This window comes from Saccopteryx bilineata, chromosome 4, assembly GCF_036850765.1.
Source record: "Saccopteryx bilineata isolate mSacBil1 chromosome 4, mSacBil1_pri_phased_curated, whole genome shotgun sequence".
Taxonomy (NCBI): Eukaryota; Metazoa; Chordata; class Mammalia; order Chiroptera; family Emballonuridae; genus Saccopteryx; species Saccopteryx bilineata.
In genome coordinates this window covers 239,777,689-239,799,425 of record NC_089493.1, presented here as the reverse complement: position 1 = coordinate 239,799,425, position 21,737 = coordinate 239,777,689, and the positions used below count along the sequence as shown (strand labels likewise).

General features: G+C 34.8%; 1 protein-coding gene across 1 annotated transcript in view; it reads left to right on the top strand.

Moving 5' to 3' along the window:
* TMEM232 (transmembrane protein 232) overlaps nt 1-21,737 on the top strand; it is a 222,839-nt gene that overhangs the window by 84,985 nt on the left and 116,117 nt on the right. The window contains exon 12 of the mRNA XM_066277857.1: nt 11,535-11,713. Coding sequence (XP_066133954.1) covers nt 11,535-11,713 — 179 coding nt within the window. The remainder of the gene's footprint in view (nt 1-11,534; nt 11,714-21,737) is intronic.

Genomic DNA, 21,737 nt, shown 5'->3' with positions numbered 1-21,737 from the left:
AAACAAAAGATGATTTTGGGAAAACTTTGAAATTTATATGTTTGTTTTATTCTTTTTCATATAAAGATTTCTCATATATGTTCTTTATTTTCTCTGCACCTACAGTTTCTCTTCCCACTCACATAATTTCTCTTTAATATCTCAAATAATTTAGTACATTCTTCATATATGACATCTCATATGCCATCAAAATATGCCCGTCACGTGTCTCAAAACTAAAGGTTGTTGTGTTACTGCTGTTTAAGGGGGCTATAGTAATAAAATAGTTTTATTTTAAAGATGGTACTACTCAGACAATATAAATTCAAAAGTGTCCCTTTAGCTTGACTAAAACTTCCTTTATAAATATCATTGCAGCAGGTGTTATTATGAACTGTCATGTATATGACCCTTCCATTAAATTGTGAGATAACTGAGTCTGAAGAATCATATCTGAATTATATTTTTATTAAACCCAGAATATAGCATAATATTTAGCACATAGTAGGTGGTCAACTAATCATAGTGGATTTATTATGTAATTAAACAAATAACAATTTTAAATAAATAACAAGATTTTGAACATATCAAAAGAGATAAGATATTGCCTCTTCTGAGTGCCATACTTCACTTATGAGTTTTGAATATAATTTTTAAATAATAAGACCTTAGTAGCAGGTATTAATTTTACTCTCAAAAACTTGCTCACTATTTAAAAATTATTTTCAGTATACTTTGAGTTTAAGCAATGGGTTGGAACCTATCATTTCTGAGTATAATTTGTTTGACCTTTTCCTATTTTTTAAGAAGATTATATTTATTTTTTATTAGTGTCAATTTTAAACAGATCTTTAGTCTCTGATACACAAGTTGTATTTCTCCCATGTTTACAGTATTGATCAAGTGAGGCATTCACTTAATTCATTGTTCACACTGAAGTATTCAGAATGGCCAGCAATCTTCCTGTATAGCAGCTCAACATATGATTATGATTTTTAACTGCCACTATACATTTTAGATCTTCAACTTTTTTGTCTAGCTTTGTAAAATTAGTTCTTCCTGTTTTCTTTCACTGTGATAGGTTCAGAAGATAGTTCTCAATGGGGAGGGTCTTTACTCCGAGAAGCTTGTTAGCCTCCCCCTGGCCATTACCCCTGAAGTCTGACATAAACTCATGATGATAGGGTTACAACTTTCTATGGATGCTCAAATTTTTTGAACTCCTCAACAGTCTGATTTTTTTTTCCAGCCAGTTGATGATTTCATTGTATTCATTTGGTTATTGTTTATCTTTCTTTAATAAAAATAAACAATGATTTGAGTAATCTTTTGAAGTGATTTTTGTCTTTTCTACTTTTTATCGACAGTATTATATTGCTCAGCAACCTGGATTACATGCCCCAAATTTTCCTAGCTTCGATATTATTCTCTTTTTCTTTAATTCTATCTGTGTCAATAGAAGACTTATTACATTTTTATTGGCATTTATGTAAGCTTTTTTCCTTCTGAGCAATGCTACACATTAGAGAGAGCTATCTGTGACATTGAACTTGCCAAATATACAGTCATTTTTGGTTATTGTTTTCTCTTCTTTATAAATCTAAAAGAGCATACTTATCTCTACTTGGTATTATTGAATTCAATACCAAAGAAAAAGCATGTTATCCAAGAAATAACAAACTCTGATCAGTTTCATATGTGTCCCTAGGTATGACAGCCACCCAGATACCTGTACTATAAGTGATGGTCTCAATAAAGGTTGATTCTTTTATTTACTTACTTATTGAATAACTCTTGTAAGAATGTATGAATCTCATTTTACCAAGTTCTAGACAACATACTGGATCAAAAAGTCTTCTCTGCAGATCACATGTTGTCAGCATTTTATTCTTTTAAATGGCATTATAATAGAGAAGAAGAAGGCAATCCTTAATGGACAGTTCTGGAAGGACGTACCCTTTGTACATTCACAAGTAGTGCAGATGGTTGACTCTTCTGCTTTCATTGACATCCTTTTCATGCTTTCACTTCAAGTGTAACCAGCATTTTGTCAATGTTTTCTCAACCCAAGTGGGCAAATAGATATTTCTAGGTGTAGAATACCTGCAAAGATTTGATTTGCAATAAAGAGTATAGACATATCAAAATTGTCTCTTCCACAGTCAAAAGTCAATAAATTTTCATAATCATAGTGGCATGTCTCATTATGATTCTGAGTATTTTAAAACCCTCAATACTTACAGCATCTTTGTCATTTATTGTTGAAAATGTCTAAAGTAAGTTGATTATCTGAAGACTGTTTTGTTAAAGACATCTCAAGAATGTGAGAAAATTCTGTCATTTTCTTCCTCTCCGTCAGAACCAGAAAATGTAGCTCCTCTGGGCATACCCTTTTGACCTCCTTCTCATGTGTACTAGATTTTTGGCTTTGTTGTTTCTGTCACTACCATAAATAGCCATTACTTTACATAACTCTAAAATGCAGCCAAATATTTCACCTATCAAATGATAGGGCTTAAAATGGTGTTGATGTGACTCATTATAACCTTAATCTTTGTAGCATCATAGATCGATTTTCTACATATGGGAAAATGATTTTGTCTGGGTTTTCCTGTATCCATAATTGTTGATAATGATCATTAATTCTACAAGACCATAGAAATTTGATAGCTTCAAAAGGTAGCATCATCTCTGCAGGCCTTCTGAACATAATTATAGGAGAGGATAATTCTGGCTTTTGAGAAAGTGATATAAAGAACCTGAGCTGCTACTTTATTGAATTAAAAATTTTTTTTCTCATAATTGTATCCTTCAAATAAGTAAATTTTTGTTAAGAGTGAAAGAACTGGTTCTGGTGTTACGTGGATTTGTATTTTAATTGTGTCACTTGTATCTTGGGATCCTAGGTCAAATTATTTAATCTAGCTGCCTTGATTCCTTCACTTGATAATTCTGGTAAGAATACTATTCACATAACAGGGATTTTTATGAGAAAAAAAACTGTAGGAACCCATAAACACTTGGCAGAGATCTTTGTGCATAGGAAAGGTTCAGTAATGTTAATAGATATTATAATTGGTAATGTAGTAGCTAATGTTGCTGTAATGATGAGTAAATATCAGTGAAGCATTTTTTTTAATAACACTTATTTTTATGTATGCTTTGTGTCCTGGGGATCCTATTTTATTTACATATAAAGAGATGGCACTGAAAACATTTAAAAATGGTATTAATAACCTTTTTTTTTTTTCAACGAGAGACAAGAAGCCTCAATTCTTTGTTGCAGCACCTTAGTTATTCATTGATTGCTTTCTCATGTGTGCCTTGACTGGGGTGGGAGGGCTCCAGCCCATTCAGTGACCCCTTGCTAAAGCCAGCAACATTGGGCTTCAAGCCAGTGACCCTCCACTCAAGCTGGTGAGCCCATGCTCAAGCCAAATGAACCTGTGCTCAAGCAGTTGACCTAGTGGTTTCAAATCTAGGTCCTCAGTATCCCAGGCCAATGCTCTATCTACTGTACCACTGCCTGGTTAGGTCCAATTTTTATGTTTTAAATTGATGAATTCATAGGATATGAATTATATTATCAAAATAGCTATTAAACGAAAGAGGCATCAGTTATAAACTATACTTAGTAACATGGTTTGATGAATATAGAATTGGGCTTTCAGAAGATACAACTTTGTGGTTTCCTGAGTATTACTTAGATTATTTATATCAGTAGTTAATTTCTAAGTCTATGTTCATGGGATAGCTTTTTTTTAAAAAATGCAACAACTAGAAATTTTAAGCCAGTTATGATTACCTGGTGAATCCCAGCTTCATGTTAGTTATAAAATTCCAAAAATTAACAACTATAGAAAAAGTTATTTAAGAGCTTTTTGCAATAATCATCTTTTACTTGCTCCAAGATTAGTGATATTATGTCTCAGTATTTAATGTAGGATATGTTTGGAGATTCATCTTTGGTATATTCTCCAGTATTGTAGGTGTAGCTTTCATCTCTTTCTTTTAGAAAACATACTTGTGTTTTTAAAAATGAAGAATTCAGAACCATCAATTCAAAGATTTATGAAAAGTATGAATTATCAATAAATTACCTTTTGATAATTAATTAACATTTGACCTTTTTGGTAACACATGTTATAACAATGTATAGTAAGTTTAGAAATAATTGCCACCTGAATTAAAGCCTTTAAAATAACCAGAAGAAGGGGCTCTCACCTTCCACGTGGATGAAGTCGGCGAGGGGGTCCTCCTGAGCCCGCAGTAGGGGTGGCGACTGTTGTATGTGGTCTTGGGCAATGGAGGGTGTGTGGTTTCATGGGGAGGGGGGAGAAAAAGGTTTGTTTTTTATTTTCTCTTAATTGGAATCGTGATGGTGTTGGATTATTTCACTGGTGGGGTTACTATAGCATGTTCTTCTTTCTATCTTTTAAAGATTTCTGTATGAGACTGTTGAGCAGTTTTTAAAATAGTGTAGGATAATATAAAAAGCAGATAGATGGTGCTCTGTTTGATTCCTACAATAAAATTATCACCAGCTTTTTTTCTTTTTTTTTTAAATAATTTTATTTTTTTAATGGGTGACATCAATAAATCAGGATACATATATTCAAAGATAACATGTCCAGGTTATCTTGTCGTTCAATTATGTTGCATACCCATCACCCAATGTCAGATTGTCCTCTGTCACCTTCTATCTAGTTTTCTTTGTGCCCCTCCCCCTCCCCCTTTCCCTCTCCCTCTCCCCCCTCCCCCCATAACCACTACACTCTTATCAATGTCTCTTAGTCTCACTTTTATGTCCCACCTACATATGGAATAATGCAGTTCCTGTTTTTTTCTGATTTACTTATTTCACTTCGTATCATGTTATCAAGATCCCACCATTTTGCTGTAAATGACCCGATGTCATCATTTCTTATGGCTGAGTAGTATTCCATAGTGTATATGTGCCACATCTTCTTTATCCAGTCATCTATTGATGGGCTTTTTGGTTGTTTCCATGTCCTGGCCACTGTGAACAATGACCAGCTTTTTTTCATTCTTAACTCTTTAAAGGATTCAAACACAACTCAAATCTGTGCTGGACTTTGAAAAAACAATTCAGGACCAAATTTTTTTCTCAGTGTGTATGTGTTTATTCCTTCTAGGTGTAAATGAGAAGACGTGTTTTTTTTTTCCCTCACCAATGTTCCATCCTCGTATTTCTTTTATTTGTAAATGTAATCAGATGCCATTTTATATGTGGAAGTATTTATACTGGCCAAACATTTTTTCCTTATTTTGTCCGTTTTTCTTATTTTTGTTTACTTATTTTTCCTTCCTTTTTTTTTTATTCTTTCTTTTTTTTCCTCTCTCTTTTTTATTTTGGTAGTTGTTGTTACCCACGCCATTTTACATCTCCTTCACTGAAGGGCTAGAGTTTAACTTTTAATTTTTTATATTTAAATGTAGGTTTTTGACACTTTTAAAAAAACAAAAAAGACAAGAGAGATGAAAACATTTGATTATTTTCTCAGTGTATTTTGTTTCTCAGTTATATATTTTGTTATATAAAGGGGGTGTTAATCGGTGTAAATCACTGTTTGGATTTCCTGATTTTATAATAGGGCAGCTGGTTAATATCTTAGTTTAAAAAAATCAGCCAGCCCCTAATTTCTCCATGTTTACACTTCAATCTGCAGGCTTCTTAAAGTGACAATATCCCTTAACCTGCCATCAGTGTCTACCCTTCCACCCCAGCCTTATGGCAGGGGAGGAGACTTAGCCAAACACTGTATGCTTTTCAGAAAAACACATTTTTTAAGACAAAATGCTGTTTTGTCCAGAGGCTTTAAAACTGGTGCATTTACAGCAAAAAGGGATCCCGTAGCTTTAATTTGTGAACCACACCTTTTTTGCACTTTTTTTATAAGCAAAAATGTGCCCTTTAAACCACTGGATCTATGTAAATGCCGATTTGAGTTCACAACGCTATGTACTAAGTTTTTCATTCTTGTATTTGACTATTTAATCCTTTCTACTTGTCGCTAAATATAATTGTTTTAGTCTTATGGCATGATGATAGCATATGCGTTCAGGTTTATAGCTGTTGTGTTTAAAGATTGAAAAAGTGGAAAACATCTTTGGACATTTAAGTCTGTATTATAGCCCTGGCCGGTTGGCTCAGTGGTAGAGCGTCAGCCTGGCGTGCAGAAGTCCCGGGTTCAATTCCCGGCCAGGGCACACAGGAGAAGTGCCCATCTGCTTCTCCACCCCTCCCCCTCTCCTTCCTCTCTGTCTCTCTCTTCCCCTCCCGCAGCGAGGCTCCATTGGAGCAAAGATGGCCCGGGTGCTGGGGATGGCTCCTTGGCCACTGCCCCAGGCGCTAGAGTGGCTCTAGTCGCAACAGAGTGAAGCCCTGGAGGGGCAGAGCATCACCCCCTAGTGGGCAGAACATCGCCCCCTGGTGGGCATGCCAGGTGGATCCCGGTCAGGTGCATGCGGGAGTCTGTCTCTCCCCGTTTCCAGCTTCAGAAAAATACAAAAAAACCCCAAAAAACAAAAACAAACAAACAAACAAAAAACTCATTCACATAAATGGAAATATTCATATTTTATAATTACTGAATATGTGAAATCTAAATATCTAGACTGGAAATTAAAGGCTCCCAAGGAGTTAAAATACTAAAATAAAGCTATAACAAAAGGATCATAATATTTTCAATATCATAGTTTCTTAACAATTTTTTTTTTTTTTTTTTACATAGGTAGAGAGAGAGTCAGAGAAAGGGATAGATAGGAACAGACAGACAGGAATGGAGAGAGATGAGAAGCATTAATCATTAGTTTTTGTTGCAACACCTTAGTTTTTCATTGACTGCTTTCTCATATATGCCTTGACCGTGGGGCTACAGCAGACCAAGTAACCCCTTGCTTGAGCCAGTGACCTTGGGTCCAAGCTGGTGAGCTTTGCTCAACCAGATGAGTCCATGCTCAAGCTGGTGACCTTGGGTCTTAAACCTGGGTCCTCCGCATCCCAGTCTGACACTCTATCCACTGCGCCACCGCCTGGTCAGGCTCTTAACAAATTTTTAAGATTTATTAAGAATTTATTTTGGTTCAGCTGCAAAGAGACATATTTTCTCTTAGTATATTTAAAGTGACAGCTTTGATAGCTGCCACAGGGTCACTCAAAGCAGAACAGAAGAGTGCCTTATGCTGCAGCTTAGTCCCTGGACGAGGAGTTTCATAGCAGGCATGCTTCCCAGCAAATGTCCAGACGTGTATGTTATAATGCATTCTACCTTTTATGACAGTTGTAACATATCCCATCTGTTTTTCAAAGGTTTTTTTCTTCATTAACTGTTAGTCAATTGGATGTAATAGATTCTTCCAACAAATATTTTTCATAAGCAAGACTTCAGTGTAGTTTTAATCAACAAATGAACAACTCAGTTTTAAATTCAATGGCATTTTAAAAATATTTTTTGAATTTTGAGAACACAGTTTTCATAATATATTTTATAAGTGCATCACTAGTCTTGTGGAGTCTAAAAGCAAACCATATTTAATTCAATGATACAAATATTGTAGGCTTAAGAGATGTTATTCCTCCATAAACAATAATTTAAAATATAGGAAGGAAGGGGTTTTAAATATACATTTTATTAATCATTCTTTTTATTGTAACAAATTTGGGAGTCTATAAATAAATTTATAAACTGGTTAAAATCCACAGTATATTTTACTTATCATGTTCAAAAACTGCTTTTTTACTTCAGTTTCACAATTAAATACTCAGTTATTAAATACTCAGTTATGTTTTTACTCTTTTTAAGACTCAGTTATTTTTTTATTTGTTGAGTTCAAGCCTTATTTTTTTGCTAGTTACTTAAAAATTCATAATTTTATTTCTGCTATTGTACTTGAATTTTAGCAATTATTTTTACAACAAGCTGCAGGAGGCTAAAAATTAGATTTCCCTCTTACCCCACCATTTACAGTCTTCAACTATTTGTCTCCTTTCTTCCCAAATAGGCTCTTCTACATAATTTCATTATTGTTTCAGTTTCCTGAGGTTAAAAACATATTTTTCTTTTTTCATTTAATTCCTTCTTTTTCCTCCATAGCTAAGAAGTCTTATTAGATCTTCTTCACACTACCTTAGCTTTTTCCTTTACTCTCCAATATCCTGTTGCTCATCACAGTAAAGAGCTAGATTACCCCATAAAACTCCCATATTTCTCCCCCAGCTTATTGCTTAAATAGATGTAACATTTCTTTGAACAAATAGAACATTACTCTTTTTGCTCAGACATCTACCATTTCATCTGATCCCATTTATTTTTAGTTGTTTTACCTTATCCATTTCTAATATGACCTCTCTAGCTCAGCTCAAGTTGAGATCCTCATTATCTTCCTCTGCCTTCTGTTTCATAGCTAGCTACTTCTCTGCTGGGAGCCAGTGGGCATGAGTGAGCATAGTTCCTCCTGGGGCCCTGAGCAGATAGGACTACATCCAGGACCATAGTTGAACAGGGCTGGAGCCTGGTTATGGGACCGCTTCTGGATCTGCAGATCTCAGGCCTGTTACCAGGGATGCAAATGGGTTAGGCTCCCCCTAGGTCCCTGAGCATGCTCCTGTCAGTCCAATGGGTTGGTTCTCTATGGGTGGGTTCCTGGACTATGGTAGAGAGGCTGGATCCAGGTCACAGAGCTGCTTCAGTGTTCACAGTAGGATTCACAGTCAGGAGCCTATTACCAAGGGCACCAGCAGCCGTGATCCCCCTGAGTCCTTTAGTGGGTGGGGCTGGTGGCAGGACTGTGTGACAAGCAGGGCTAGAGCTGAGTTTATAGGGGTACAAGGGTGTTTCCAGGTCCCAGCTAGAACTACAACACTGGGTCAGGTCTGATACCTGGATCCAGGCCTGCTTTATCAAAGTAGCCCTCTTCAGTCTTGGGGTTTCCCAACCTCCTAAGGTTCTCAAAAGGTACTTTTGTTCATGAGTGACTGCCAAATTATGTTTCTGTGAGAAGATGAGGAGGAGGACATTCTAATTCATCTTCTTGCTGACATCACTCCTTATATATAATATAGCAGTACACTAGTTTTTTATTTGTTTTTAGAGAGAGAGAGAGAGGCATCAACTTGTTCCATTTAGTTGTGCACCCACTGATTACTTCTCACACATGCCCTGACCAGGGCTGGAACTGGTGCCCTCTGGGTTCAGCTAGTACCCTTGGAATCCAGACAGCGATCTTGGAGCTCCAGCATGTCATTCTAGCCACTGTGCCACCACAATGGCAGCAGTACACCAGTTTTAACTAGAAAAGTTTTTATGAGGGGAAAATGGTATCTTTAAAAGCATTGGCCATCACCATTTATCCCCCTTTACCTTTTTCTACCTCCCCCTACCTTCCTATTCCTCTGGTAATCACTGTACTGTTGTCTGTGTGTCAGTTTATTTCTTAGTCCCGTCATCTTTCCTACCCAGCTACCCAAGCCCTCCTCTCCTCTCACAGCTGTCAGTCTGTTCTCTGTATCTATTAGTCTGTTTGGCTTGTTAGCTTAGTTTGTTCATTAGATTCCATGTATATGCAACATGCATATGATGTATTATAGAATTGTACACTTGAAACATATTTTATTAAATAATATCTCCCCCAATAGTTACATTTTAAAAACTTAAAAGAAAAGGAATTGGGCTATACTGGTGGCAGTGCAGTGAATAGACTTTTGACTTGGGATGCTGAGGTTCAAGGTTTGACACTCTGTGGTTGCTGGTGTGAGCACAGCTCATTCAGCTTGAGTGCAGGCTCACCAGCTTGAGTACGAGGTCATTGGCTTGAGTGTGGGATCATAGACATGACCCCGTGGTCACTGGCTTGTGCCCAAGGTCACACTGGCTTGAAGCCCAAGGTCACTGTGTTGAGCAAAGGGTTACTGGCTCAACTGGAGCTCCATGGTCAAGGCATGTATGAGAAGCAATTAGTGAACAACTAAAGTACAGCAACTATGAGTCAAAGCTTCTCATGTATCTGCCTTCTTGTCTGTCTGTCTGTCTGTCTGTCTCTCTCACTTGCTCACTATAAAAATAATTTTAAAAAGCCACTAAATTGTAGCCTCATATTTCCAGCCTACACTTTCTCTTCAGTATCAACAACAGAAAGGGTAGAGGTGCCTTAAGTTGGAAGCTGGACATATGTCTTCTCCAATTTCCAGAATGTGTACATATTTTCCTTTTGCCTCCTCTTTCTACCTTCTAGCCTCTTCCTTTTCTATGACTGGGAAAGAAGGTAGGCATTGGAAAGAAAAGTACTCATCTTAACTGGAGAGCCTGTGCTGCTTGGGATAAGATCAGACCAGCCTTCACCTGGCCCCACCACTCATCAGCTGCATGATGCTAGGAAATTTCCAGCCAACTTGATGATCACACATTCCCTTCTATTATTCTAAGTACCATATAGTCTACATAGCAAGGTTGTAATGAAAACTAGAATAAGGGCACCTACTAGGCACTCCCAGGTATTCTATTCATAATAATAGTGATTATTATTATTATTAGCCTGGATTATAAAACTCTAGATTAAATTAGAAAAAGTTGAAAATTGGTGACTTTTCAAGAAGGGCATTGGTGAGTTCCAATATCACACAGTCTGTCACCAGGATTTGGGTGAAAGTACAATACAGAATTTATCTGGCTTTAAAACTCTTCTATCTCCCTTTTCTGAACCTTCTCTTCCTCTTGCTCAGTTCCCTGCCTCACATACACTCAGTACTATCATGACTAACTTAAGTTCATATCCCCTTGAATACCTGTATTATTTCATTCTCCAAGTTTATCCCTTCACTACCTAAATTCAGGAATAGAATCTCTTTTCCTGAAGTATTTCACAGCAGTATGGCATCTAAGTAAGAAATAATTAAAGAGTAAAGAGAAACTTCTTTCTCTTTTCTGTAAGGAAAATGCATATTTTAAAAGTAGAACTGAATAATGTATATAAATTTCTAATTGGTATGTTAGTTTTAGAAGTGGCTTAGACTTCTCTCTCTCTCTCTCTCTCTCTCTCTCTCTCTCTTTGGATTCTTTACTCTCTATTTCAATTGTCTTGTGTATCTGTTCTTAGAAAAAAAATCTCACAGCCTATAATTTATCAGAAATTTTTGTTTACTTCTCACATTATTTTCAAAGCTTTCTTCTTGGTTCACATGCTGTGTTTCATAGAGATTGATCATTCTTATAATGGCCAGTGATTTTTCTCCTGTTTCTTTGATTTATTATAAAAATCCCACATGGTGGTCTAGGTATTCATATTGATTTGAACAAATTTCTTTATACTTGAATTCCAAATATTTATTTTTAGTACCTAGTTTACAATTTACCTATTTAACTTTTAAATTCATGAGGTATGTTATTAATTAGATGCAGTTCATCTTTTCATATGGTTAGCAATTTCAAAATGATCTTTGATCTTTTAAAATTAAAGAAGTAAAAGCAGTGAAGAGTGAAAAGCTCAAAATTGCAGACTTTAAAGTGTTAGTAAAATCAATTCCTATTTTTAAACAGGTGATGATATTATATGGATTGGATATTATGGCTTAGTGTATAACCTGGTGAAAATGTCATGGGAACTTCGGGGAGATGAGGAACAGGATGGACTTAGAAACTTAATATGGCAAACATTACAGACAACAAAGGATCACGAAAAGGATCAGCGGATCCATAATGCAATAAATATAGCTCAGGTAAGATAAAACTCTGTGCAATAAATTGGTATTTCTATCATTAGGAAGCATTTGTCCTTTCTAAGGAGAAAGGGATGTCCACATTCAGTATTAGTGATACAATTGAAAACATATTTTTTTAAAATTTAGTGCTGACCTATTTTTAGTTAGAGATAAGAGGTTGGGTAATCTTCTGATTAAACAGCTTGAAGAGAAAAGTTGATTTCTGGGAAGAGTAATTGTCCTGTGTTGAGCCTGTGTCTCTGAGAGGCATTTATAAGTATGCTGACCATGCATGCATTCCAATTTGTAAAGGTTAGCCCGGGTCTGTGTCTAATTTTTCAGCTTCCTTATTAGTAGTGAATTAATTCACTCCCAAAGATTCTCCATTTGGGTAATAAATTATTTAGTTTTCTTATTTATGTGTGTGTTCTTTCTTTTCAGCATTAGACAATATAAACTGCAAATCTGGACTCACTAACACTGAAGTTGTTTCCTTTAAAGTTAAAAATGTATTGTAGAAGTTCTTGGTTTTTCTAGTTTTATTTGAATGATAATATATACTACTCACAAAAATTAGGGGGTATTTTATAGCTTTATATTCATTTTGAAATATCCCCTAATTTTTGTGAGCAGTATATTTTTCTTTATGTTCAAAGGAAATCATTAAAATTAGCTATCATTAGCTACTTTTCATAACATATAAATGGGATTTGCTAGTGAGCTTTAGCCATATGGTATCCTGTTTGCAAAACTCCATCAAACAGATTTGTTTTTCTTCTCTCTGTATTATTTTGAGTAAGGGTACTTTGTTATCCTAAAATACATTTTTGTTTCCTGTTACTGGAAGTTTCTGGTTCTTTTTAGTTTTCATAGGTGCAATTAACCTGATACTCTTAATGTACTGTTTTCAAGAATTTTATGGATATGAATTAATGTTAACAAGTTAGAAGAGCAAATAAGAAAATCACTCTGTTAATTGATTGTCAAAGCATATGGGTGGTTCACTGTCAACACAAGAGTAGTTACATTTTAGATTCTTAGAAAACAAAATGTTAAACTCTGCTTTTTAAATCATAAGTTGGATTTGGAATATGGAAGACTCTCCATCCTTTTCTCTAGATTTTTAAATATTTTTTACCCACGGAGAAGGACAATCAAGAGAGGTGTTTACTTGAACTACATTGTTTTAGATTCTATGAACTTTCTTTTCTGCAACTGTGCTTCACCATTGTCCTTGGTTTTGAATTGAGGAGCCCAGAAAGAAAAAAGACACAAAAACAATTATGATACCTATTATAGAGACTGCCATTATAACACATAGTATCACCTTTATTAGGATTTAGAACATAAGTCCTCCTTAGTTTCATGCAATCTTGAACCTTATTGCTGATTTTGTATAAGCGATTTGCTGGAGCTTAAAAAACGAGAGTCTAATTTTTGGCCAGTTTCTAACAGAAAATAGAGAATGCTATGTATTCATCTTCCCCAGTCTTATTATTTTCTTATTTTTTTCTGTTTCCATGACATTTTCAATTATTTACATTATTCTCTGGTTTTGTATCTATTTTTATATGCCACTTCATATCTCCAATGGATTATACTGTAAGTAAATAAGCCAACTCAAATTTGTCATTTCTATAATTAGAATTCTATTTCTATGCCTGTTTCTAGGGCTAATTATTTGGTATAAGGTAGCCTTTTTTCCTCAAAATTTTAATAAATATCTTTGATAACTGCATTTGAAATTTATAAGTCAGTTAAATCAGACATAGCAAATATTTTAGATGCAAGGTCCAAGTAAAGGCCTGGTTACTCAAGCAGTCAGTATTGAGAATAAAAGAACAAAAGCAAAAGCATTGCTAGCTAATTAGTTTTCTTGCTTAGTGAGAAGACGTCTAAAGAATGCTTTCATTTATTTTAAATAGTAAATGTGTCGGGAAGGCAAGTTTTCCTCAGAGAAAATCTAAATGAGAAATTTCTAAAAGCAGTCATATTCATTTAGGCACAGTACATATTTAATATAAGAAATAAGTTTAATTTGCTTTAGATTTACTAAAATATACAAGTCACTCGAGACCTGTTTTGTATAAAAGTTAGTTGAGACAGGCATTTGAATTATTAAACAATAAAATATATGATTTATGGATATAAACAATAAAGTAGCTAGCTGGTGACTTTGAAATATCACTTAATTCCATTTGAATTCCCTTATTTAACTAAGATACTATTAGTATATAAAGGAAAAAATTATATAAAAACATTTTACCAAAATTAGTAAAAAATATGAAATAAATATGTGTCTATTGATTAAGTCTGTTTGCCATACTGAATTCTACAGAAGAAACACAGAAGTCCGAAAAATGGCCTTTACACAATAAATTTTACTATCTCATCCAGGGGTCTCCAGAAATATATAAGAAACAATAAAAATGAAGTGTTACATTGTGTCTTGACCCATCACAGTACATGGAACAGGGTGAGAATTCAGATAAATGTTTGGTCTCTAATTTTTCCTTATATCAATGAGGAAAAATCATTGATATCAAGTACTACTTTAAGTAGTACTTGAGCTGGAAACTTAAATGGTGAGTTACATTAAATGATTCTAGGGGCAGTGTTAAAGAGAGCATCTTCTAGATAAGGTGTGTCATGAGCTGAGCAGAAATAAGAACACTCGGAGAAACCATTGCTGACTTTGTTTTGGGGAAAACAGATTTGGGATGGGCAGTGAGGCATTAAATTTGAAGATATGTTTAGGTTACCAAGCTAAGGCTTTAGAGACTTCAGGATGGTTTCATAACTATAGAGATGCTCAGCAAAGGAATTTGTTTGGCGAGGGGGGGGGGATGTTCATCTATTTTAACTTGTAATGGTTTGGTAATTTTGTCAGATAAAACTCATGTGTACAATTTCCTGTATCTTTTTGAAATAATGAAGTACCTACTGCTTTGGAACTTGTGGTAGGTTGTTACAGTAATTGTGCCTAATTTATTGGAGACTCCCTGTAGCCACATCCTTCCCTTACTCCCTTCCCACTCAAATTCTAGGCCTGACTATGTGACTTGATTTGGACCATATGACAATATCAACATTATATTATACGAGTGAAGATTTGAAAAATGCTTACACATTGGCACTGGCCTTCTCTTAGTTCTTTTGGAACCCTGTAACTCCTGTGTGAATGAGTTCAAGTTACTCAGTTAGAGGATGAGAGAGAACACAAAACAGAGACAAGCTATCATAGCTGAGTCACTGCTCCCTCCCAAGACCAGCCAGTCCTTAACTGCCCTAACAGCTGATGACGGACATATAACTAAGACCAAAAGACCCATTCTGCTGTGCCCAGCTCAAATGCTGACCTGTGGGACTGTGGACTAAATAAACGTTTGTGTTAAGCTCTTAAATTGGGGCATATTTTTACATAGTAAGAGTTTTCTGATATATATTTTTGTTGAATTATACTGTTTCTTTTTTCTAAGATTGACTTTAAAACTATTAATTTCCCTCTACACATGTGTATTCTGAAAGTTCTGATAAGTAATATTTTAATTATCATCCAGTTCAAAAACTTATACTTTCTACTATTATTTTTAATTTGACCATGGATTTTTCAAATTTATGGCTTAACATCTGCATATATGGAGATTTTCTTATTGTGTTTATCATTTTGATTTACTGTTTAATTTTGCTGTGATCAGTGACAATACTCTCATCCTTATAAAGTATTCTTTTTTTTTATGGTGTACCTTTTCTATTTTGACTATAACCACAGTAGCTCTCTTTTATTAGTGTTCTTGTGAATAGATTCTTTTGAATACATGGCATATTTATTTCCATATTTTTATTCCAAGCCTTCTGAATTCTTATATGTATATCTTTTTGGAGAAGCAGTAGGTTCTTAACCTAAAATTCCTGTCTTTATACTTAAACTCTTATTCTATTTATACTTAATACCATTGCAGCATACTTGTGTTTATTTCTACATCTTACTTACTATTCTATTTGTACCTCCTGTTCCTTTTTCTCCTCTTTTAAATCTCACTTTATGCTTCTTTGGTGAAGTTTATTTTTTATTATACCATTTCATCCACCCCTTTATTTATTTGGTAGTTACATATTCTTTTACTTGTTTACCCTAGATATTACAAAATGACTCCTGGAATTACTGAAGTCTTATATAGAAAAATTTTATATTTTTCTGGACCGTTAAATGGTCTTATTGTATATGAACTCCATTTATTTCTCTACTTACACAGTCTCCCCATTGAGCATTTTAATAGTGCGTGTGTGTATTTGTATTTGGATGTGTTTATGTGTATTTAGGTATCGATATATTAACATTGTTTTATACGCTCAATATTCTTTAGATTTACCTACACATATACATTTCTTTCCTTTCTCTTTCTTTTTGAATCTTTGACCTTTCATATGTGATTATTTTTCTTCTGCTCAAAGAAACTAGTTTTGTATCTTTTCATGAATACCTGCTAGTGGCTAGTTCTGTCAGTTTTCACTTACCTAAAATGATTTTTATTCAATTAGATTTTGAAAGATAGTTTTATGACTATGAATTCTACATTGGTATAGATAGAACATAAAGTTAACTGTCTAATCAATTGCTCAGTTAATTATATTCTTAGCCACTGTTTTTCCTTCCATTATTTTTATGACGTTGGTCATAAAGGTTTTTTCAGTTTATTATTAGTTGGTATATTTTAAATGTCAAATTGAAAATAACACTTCTGTACTAGGTCTTAGGAGTAATAATGTCTGAACTAACTCCCTTAAATTCTCCAAACCTAATTATTCAAAAGACCAAAGTGATTAACATCTGTGCAGTTCTATTTTCCTCTCTGTCATGCTACTTTTATGTGATCTTTTAACTTCCGTAAAGTCCATAGCTGAAACTTCCTTCCTTTCATGCTTAATTTCTCTAAAGAAAATAGTATCCATATTTATTTCAGATTTTAAAAGCTGAAATTTTAAGGGAGTTAATAATGGTACTGTGGAATACATTGAACAACTAAACATCACATACATGAGTAAGACAAGGCAAAACAATTTCAAGACTGAGCTCATTTAAAAAAAAGAATGAGCACATTTGGTTTACAGGTTTAATGTGTTAAAGCAAATTTTCTGAATTTATTAAAAATGTATTTTTTGTCCAAAATAGTCTATATACTTTCTATATGTTATGTTTACAGGTGTGTTTGATTTTACATTAACAATGAGCATGATAAACTCAAGATTTCCTTCTCTTTCCTTGTTTTGGTACTATCATGGCAACACTGTTTACAGTAATAAAACTACAGAAGTTATTTACCCCTAAACATTTTAAGTTTTTTTCTTAATAACTTGCTAATTTCTAAATTCCATTGAGCCACCATATTTTTGCCCTGTGATGCCTCCTTGGGCGACAAGTTTTCCGGTGTGAAACAGCTAGAACCTTTCTTACACAGTGATAAAAAAAGTGTCAATCTTCAGGTGCTGTTTCACTACTCAACAAGAATAGAGGCTCTCTTTAAAAATCTGTACAGGAAGGCATGTGCCTCAGATGGTTTGATCTGAAATAAAATATGTATCCACTCTCATTTCAGTTCATGCAAATGACTGTTTATAGCACAACCTTTATTTTTTTTCTTTACTTTCCTAACACCTTCGACCTAAACCTTTCCTCACATAAAGTCATCATCATATTACCTACACAGAGAGAGAAACACAGCCTTAACCGTAAACTAATGTATAGTAGAAAAGATTTACTTGTAAGGATTAAGTATACTTGAATTTTCATGAAATTAAGTAAAATTTTATCTTTGTATACTTTAAAAATAAATATGTAATTCATATGATAAACTATAAAATTTAGTGAATCAAATTTTGTACTTAATATGTCAATTTACCTGTAAGCATTGGTAGATCCATTACTAACTATATTACGTGCTCTTGTTTTGTATGTTTTGTATGTTCTTTTAATTCATTATAATATTTTATCATCTACAATTCTTATTATATCTGTTCATAAAACTTGATGCTTAATGGAGGTTAGAGGAGAAGTAAGATATATGATAGCATATTTGAAATGAGAAACAATTCTAAATAGATTCCTAACCATGAGCCCTTTTACTGACAAATTCAATATAAACCCAACTGTTGCCTGAGTGTTTGGGAAAGAAATCAAGAACTGTCATATACTCGCAGTGGCATAATAAACAAATGTTAATCGATGTGCTTTGCTTGAAATACTTCCAGGGAGACTTGCAATGAGCAAGGCTCTTCTATGTAGGCAATTCTGCAGCATATGTTGGCACACCTAGGAAAAGTCATCATGTATAAATGCCTTATGCCATCTGGTATATGACCTAAAATATCAAAAAGGAATACGTGCAGCTAAAATGAATAGGTGACTTTATTTGGGGTGCCTTCGACTCATCAGATAAAGCACTTTGTGGATAACATTTCATGCTGAGATCTTAAAATGAAATTTGTTTTTATTCTTAATGATGTTTTCATTCTTTTAATGTATACTCCATAAGAAACAAAATAGAGCAAACAGCACGGTTCGTCTCTTTTCTCATAGTACCTCTCTCCTCTTCCATATATGCCTCTTCTTTCAACAGAAATGAAACTGAATATGGAAAGGAAGATAGATTTTTGGAAGAATAAAGTCCTTTTAAATACTCAATAGAACTCCAATGCAACAAATATATATATATTTAAGAGAACGAAAAAACCTGTAGAGCTTTTACCAAGCATCAGGCACTATGCTATGTATCTTACACATCCTAACCCATCTAAGCCCCACAGCTCTTTCACCACCATCATCACCCAGAGAGAGTGGGGATCTGAATCTAAACAGAATTAGAGTGTGATGAGCCCATGAGTGAACTTAACCCAAAGCTTTGCCCTGCCATTTCTACTGTGCCGTGCTTTCTCCAAAATTAATTATGAACAAGAAACTAAAATTACTGAAAAATTATTTGCATGCCAGACACTGTACTAGAAAAAAATATTTAATTCCTGCTTTTAATCTTAGCAACAACCTAAGAAAGGGCAGTATTATTGTCATCTTATATGAAGGAATAAAGAAATATGCTTAGAGTGGTTAAGTAACTTACATGAGATCTCACAACTAATAAATTAGAACATGGGATATTCTCTTTCTTAATCTACTACAGCAGTCCTTCTTAAACTTGCTGTGTATATAGGAGTAGGGCCTGAGATTCTGCAGTTTTATGTTCAAAGGAGGTAATGACAATAATAATGATTTCAGGACCACATTTAGTAGCAAGGAATTACTCATGTTATCCCTCCATTGTAAGATTCTATATTTCTTAGAGGTAATAGTCTTTTGAGACTACCAAATGAGTCACTTATATTTAAATTTTGAGGTTTAAAGAAAAAAATTACCATCCCACTACCCCCAAGGAAGTTAAACATTCACAGATAGAAACAGAAAAGAGAGACAGGAAGAGACGGAGATAGATTTAACTGAAAATTATGTTGCAATGGCTTCTCTTTTTTCTCCATGTTAGCATAGTGTGAGCTTAAATTATGATGTGTTTGCTCTATTCCCTTAATTATTGATAGAAAATTCAGAACTCTGGAGGGGTTTTTTTCTGCATTGTTACTACATCATAATTCCTTGCAGAATTTCCCTTTGTGTTGACTTAACCATCTTCCAGCCAACCTATATTAATTGTGTCTTTTACCATCTTTATGTCCAATGCAAAGATATGCTCCTGCATATGGTTAGAATATGTGTGGGAGAAATATTCTTTAGGAATAATACAATTTTACTACTAAATCAGTAAAATTAACACAGATAATCAAAAATGTCCATTTGTTTCTTGAAAAAAATGTCAAGTTTCAACAATGCAATAAGGAAAACCCTGAAATTTAAAATCTATATGGGCATTGCTAAAAATAGAGACTCATGTCTGACCGGTGGTGGCGCAGTGGATAAAGCATTGACCTGGAATGCTGAGGTTACCGGTTCAAAACCCTGGGCTTGCCTGGTCAAGGCATATATGGAGTTGATGCTTCCTGCTCCTCCCCCCTTTCTCTCTCTCTTTCTCTCTCTCTCTCACTCTAACTCTCTCTCCTCTCTAAAATGAATAAATAAATAAATAAATAAATAGAGACTCATGATGAAACTGTAAATGTATGAATAACATTTAAAGGTGGAGTTTGAGGTAATGTTCATTGGCAGGCTGATTAGAAGTAAATTCATAAATTTGGAATCTGTTTTAAGGAATGGTCCTTAATATTTTGTGTATATCCACAGAAGTATAGACTTATATTTCTGCATAGTTGGCTTTAAGTTTCTGCATTTTGTAACAAAGCTTTAAGAGAAAAACGAAGGCTATTTAAAAAAAGGAGAGAGATGACTGTAGAAGTATAATCATGATACAAGTTGATGCATACTCTGATATAAAAGTTACAACACAACAAAATTGTTTTCAGCAAGGCAGAGAATAAGATCAAGTCTCCCCTGGGTTGGGGTGGGAGGCAGTGCCAAGGCTGTAGCATCAGTGTCCTGTCTTGGTGGAGCCCTGAAAGGAACTGACACCTTTTGAGCTTCTCACTGTCATCTATGTAAGTTAACCCTCACAAAAACTCTGAAAAGTCATTATTTTATCACAAAAAAAAAAAAACAAGATGGAACTAAATTAAGCACCAACTATAGCTTGAAGAGGCTAATTAAATTTCCCAAGTTTTAATTTGAAAAAGTTCCCAAGTTCACATTCATAACTAGTAAGCAGAAAAGCCAAACCTGGTTTCAGATCTTTCTAACTACAAAGCCCATATTATTTCCTGGCTACTTTCTGCAGGAAAGCAAACAGAACCTTGTCTAGATCAGGCAACGATGCATTTGACTGATACTTGAAAGTACATTTTCCTGTGTTGAATGCGTTGGACATCAATGGGGGAGAGATTACCTGGGCTTTCAACCAGGGTACCATCTTGGGAGGCAGGAATGCCATTATTTTGCTTCTTGAAAGAGCTAGCATCTGGATCTACAACCCAGAAGAAGGAAAGAAAACAAGGAGTTGTCAAATGAGATATGAGGAAAGGAGCATCAAGATTCTATAATGCAGGGTAATGCTACCTGAAAACAATGCTATTTTTTTTTTGTTGTTGTATTTTTCTGAAGCTAGAAACGGGGAGAGACAGACAGACTTCCACATGCGCCCCATCGCGATCCACCGGGCACGCCCACCACGGGGCGACGCTCTGCCCACCAGGGGGCATCGCTCTGTTGCTACCAGAGCCACTCTAGCGCCTGGGGCAGAGGCCAAGGAGCCATCCCCAGTGCCCGGGCCATCTTTACTCTAATGGAGCCTCGCTGCGGGAGGGGAAGAGAGAGACAGAGAGGAAGGAGAGGGGGAGGGGTGGAGAAGCAGATGGGCGCTTCTCCCGTGTGCCCTGGCCGGGAATCGAACCAGGGACTTCTGCACGCCAGGCCGACGCTCTACCACTGAGCCAACCTGGTTCATTCATTTATTCACAAATTCATTCATTTATTACTCTCTTAGTAATGGAAGAGCTCATAGTAATATGTTTGTATAATACTATATATTACTCTTGGTTTTAAAGTACCTTTTCTTATAAAAAATTAAACCATGCAAGCTAAGCAGAATAAACAACCCAGGTTACTGTGATTAGATTTTCCAGATGAACCCCCAGACTTTCAGAAATTAAATGATGTCCTCAAAGTTATAAATAGCTACTCAGTGTCCTAGACAAAGTTTAGTTTGTTGTTTCTAACTGACTGCTCTTTCCATGATTGTGACCTAGTTTACAAGCAAGATACACAACTGGGAATAGTATAAACAGGATTATTTACTGACTCCAACATCTAGAGATTATGAAAATTGAAGATATTTTAAAAATACATGATTTCAAGGATTAAGATCTTTTTCTAAAACAGTAAAAATAGAGTTATCTTTATAAATTTCAATATTAATTTTCTAGCATTTTGAAGCTTTCTTGAGTCTTCATTTCATATTTTTGTGCTTACTTATTTGCGTGATTTTCATTA